Below are 4025 nucleotides of genomic sequence, written 5' to 3' on the forward strand. Positions count from 1 at the left end.
ATTGTGGCATTTTGATACTACCCAATCTTAGTGCTTCTTTTGATAATTGTGCATGAATCGCTACTAAAGTATTTACAGTACATCGGCATTGAAATAAAGATTTTAAATATCTAAAAGGTTACGTGGTTCACAAACAGTATACGAATTGGAAACTCTCACCTATCACATGAACCATGAAGCAGAGAGGTACCTCAGGTAAGTGTACTAGAACTAATTTTATTTTGTATCTGTACTATAGATCTATCAACAGTACTACATAGACATACAGTGAGGTTTAAATAATGTAAACAAATGATACACAATTTTACATGTTCATAAATAATATGTATGATACATTTGACACTTTAAACCACGTTCTTACTAGTATTAGGAATGGATGACAGTTAGACACCTAAAACTAGATTAAGGCTTAGTTTATGGGAAAAGGAAAGGGAAAAATTCAGGAAACTTGGATAACATCCAAAATAGATATTAATAACAACCTGATCCTGATAGCCAGTAGAATTCGTGACTGTAATTTGTCTCTCAGTGCTCAAATGGATAACATAGAAAGAAAAGCTGGATGTCACATTAAAACATTTCTTTTTTAAACTTGTGATAAACTGCGTTGTTACCACGATCAACTACTGTAACTCGATATATTACATTCCACCCAAAGTGGAACTTATGAAGTTACAAAACATGATAAACAGATTGACAAAACTGGTAAAAGGTGCCCGCCCTAAGAAAGGATTATTCCTATACTAATTGAATTATACTGGTTGATTGTTGAAACCATAATAGATTTTAAGATATATGAAATGACTCATCCACTAAGTTATTAAATTGTATGTCCAAAATACCTATGAGAATTTCTAAGTATAGTGCAGTCAACGATCATTCTCGTCGGCACAAGAATAGTTATAGACGCTTTCAAGTTGTTTCCTTTCCTGTGTAGTTTCTATAGACCTTTCAAGTATGTGATCCAAGACTATATAACAAGCTCCCACTAGGCACTCAAGAGATTGGAGATAATAAAACTTTCAAGATGAACCCGAAGACTTTTTTTGTTTTCCAAGTTGTTTGTTGATTTGACTGTCATTTTGATAGTTAACGCGGGATACGCAGTGATATTCTAAATACCTAAGAATGTATACGACAAACAAATCTTGTAGGTCCTGTAGTGCGCAAGGTTTAATTGTGTGATAGGACCACGAAAACAGCCCTTGAAGTAATGGAAAGTAAAGGGAGCGTACGTACCTAATGTTCTAATGAGATAATTATAGCTCGTTTAAATCTTACGTGTACCTGTTGAACTATAAGCAATGAATTTTGTAGGCGGTATGGATTATCGCAATGGAAATGCCTAGGCCTTAGCATAAATGTTCGTCCCATTCTTATATATCTAGCATTTATAGATTTGAGCCAATGGCCAGTTCCCATGCGGCCAGGAGCCTATGCAGAAAGATAACCATTGCATATGCAAGCATTGCAATCTAACAGCATAAGACGGTCATCAGAAATGTTTAGTCACATGAGACTGTCTCTAAAAATTATGATAGAATAATGAGAGAAGTATAATGGTTTGTAATTTTTATTACTATATTCGATTCTCAATTTCTCAAAGAATATGACTGACTATTCTTAATTACAAACTGGCAACTTTCCTTGGCAACGCTCCAGCGTCCATAGCAACGGAATCTAAACAGTGCCGCTTCTCGCTGTGTTTCATCGTCTACTTTTTTTCATCTGAAATTTATTAAATTCATCGGGATGGAATTGACGGCAAGCAACATTTGCGAGATTGATCAGTAGAGGCCAGTGAAACACATGGATTGAAACTGTTTTATATTGGTAACTACTGCGGCAGAACAGACTTTAATCCCAAGATATAGTTCAATTTATAAGAGCACATTCATGAATTAAAATGAAAACAGACTGGTCTTGTTTATTTAAGAGTAAATCAAGAGCATAGTGTAAAGCTTAAAAAAAATCATGTCAGCAAAGAGTAAAGCCAGCAATGAAACCACCGAAGATGTTGAAGTGGAAGTCGACGAAGAAGAAGAAGAGGAGGAGGACAGGGAAGTAGACGATGGCCGTGTCTGGTGGATAGGGAGGAAAGTCAGCGAAATGCTGAGATTCGCTCTGCCTTCACTGACACCATCCCTCACTTGGCCACAACACCCTGATCTTGAACATCATCATATTCCCCTTAGGAGGCAGGTCTAATGGTTTTTTTTTTTTTTTTTTTTTTTTTTTTTTTTTTTTTTTTTTTTTTTTTTTGCCTGTTGTTAATTAAATGTAGGCCTATGCTCTGTGTCTCTCTTGTAATGATGAATGATTTTGGAGAGTTAAACAAGTTTGCACTTATTTTTACTCTACATTAATTTAATGTACAATTTAATTATTCATTCTATACTCATAATCATGTGTAGATAATATGATATGAGTACTGATAGGGGTTTATTTAGGGAACAACCCAAGTAAAGGATGAAAGAGAGAGAGAGAGAGAGAGAGAGAGAGAGAGAGAGAGAGAGAGAGAGAGAGAGAGATTTACACGCTATCACACTGAGGATGCTCTTGAACGTAATAATAATTTTGCTCGGGCAGTTATCCCTTCCCGGAATTTTGTTTGGGGTTCGTCAACACATTCCAAAACACCCCAGCCATCTTCTTTCCGTCATATTGTCTCGTGTGCTTTTCAATTCCTGGTGAAAGTACAAACGGCACTAGTGGCATAAGGTAATTCGCAGCCTACATCATATTTTCCGGTGATTAGGTTAACAGGGTTGTAGAAACACAAACAGTTTTCGTTTAGAAAGTGGAGGTCCCCCGAGGCAAGGCCTACATCGGCAATCGTATTTCCAAACAAATCTTTCCACTGATTGTTTATCTGGAAGGGAAAGTGCAAAAGATTCAATGGGTAAGACATGTAGACAAAGTAGTCATTGAAGCATGATAAATCGGTTGAATATTTTTCTTTTTTTTTCTTTTTTTTTTGAAAGACTATTCAGTGTCATGTATGGAAAATAAAACACTATACTATTCCAAATATATTCAAATGATTATATTAAGTATTTTACTTATTGCATTCATATTTCACTAAGGTGAATATAGGCTAATATTGAAGGATTTTAGTTCTCAAAGCGATCGATCCAGATTTGATATTAAATTCACAAAGATCACCCCTCACCCACAGTCAAACAGATACACAACATAAATGAATACACTGAAGATCATGTAGGCCTATACTGAACACCCCCCCCCACCCCCCAAAAAAAGAAAAAAAAATAAGTATCTGACATATTGGGGGAAAATTGAGGATAAGAAGCTACAAGACTAAAGACATCCCCTGGACTTACTGATTCTTTGTAAGTTTAATGACACCAAGCAAGAAATTAGAGGTCCCATTTTGAAGCGATAATATCTTGGCTCTAAGATGTTGTCAAGAAAATAACCTGGATGAATTTACACTCAACCAAACACATTAGGGGAGAGTTAATTGAATCGTTACACCCAATCTATAACATTAGGCGAAAGGTAACAAAATCTTTACACTCCACCAAATACATTAGGGTAGAGGTAATAAAATCTGTGGCCTTTTTTCCTCTATTTTGGGACTAAAATTTTAACAGTTTGAGACCCCTTTCAAGAGGGTCAGGGCCTCTGCTGATAATAACTGATTCAAATGAAAGGTATTTCCCACCCACCTGAAACGGAATAGTTTTACTCGCTCTCAAGATATTTTGATCAAGACTCATTATAGAGATTCAATTCAAAGCTCTCATACTCACTTTCTCAGCACCCAAGTAAAATCCTAAATTGCCTTTTCGTGTGTTTAGATCTAGAAGCCCTGCGTGATCATCCAAAAATACCAGTGTTTCTTCAAGTTCTGCGCATTTTGTTTTTGCTCCTCTCCAAGTTAAAAGTAATGTTAATGGTAGGGTTGTGACAAATTTGACTTTAGAATCTGTAGGTAAATAAACGGCAGTGCTGTCGAACATGTCTTTTTCCGGCTCATGATAGGTCGGGACATTACGATAGAT

General features: G+C 36.0%; 1 protein-coding gene across 1 annotated transcript in view; it reads left to right on the forward strand.

The window, feature by feature from the left end:
• The first annotated feature begins 1925 nt into the window (after positions 1 to 1925).
• Positions 1926 to 4025, forward strand: part of LOC137635606 (dynein axonemal heavy chain 10-like) — a 145886-nt gene continuing 143786 nt past the window's right edge. Inside the window, 1 exon segment of the mRNA XM_068368067.1 lies at positions 1926 to 2198. Coding sequence (XP_068224168.1) covers positions 1975 to 2198 — 224 coding nt within the window. The 5' untranslated portion in view covers positions 1926 to 1974.

The sequence above is a fragment of the Palaemon carinicauda genome, chromosome 3 (assembly GCF_036898095.1).
Source record: "Palaemon carinicauda isolate YSFRI2023 chromosome 3, ASM3689809v2, whole genome shotgun sequence".
In the NCBI taxonomy this organism is placed as follows: domain Eukaryota; kingdom Metazoa; phylum Arthropoda; class Malacostraca; order Decapoda; family Palaemonidae; genus Palaemon; species Palaemon carinicauda.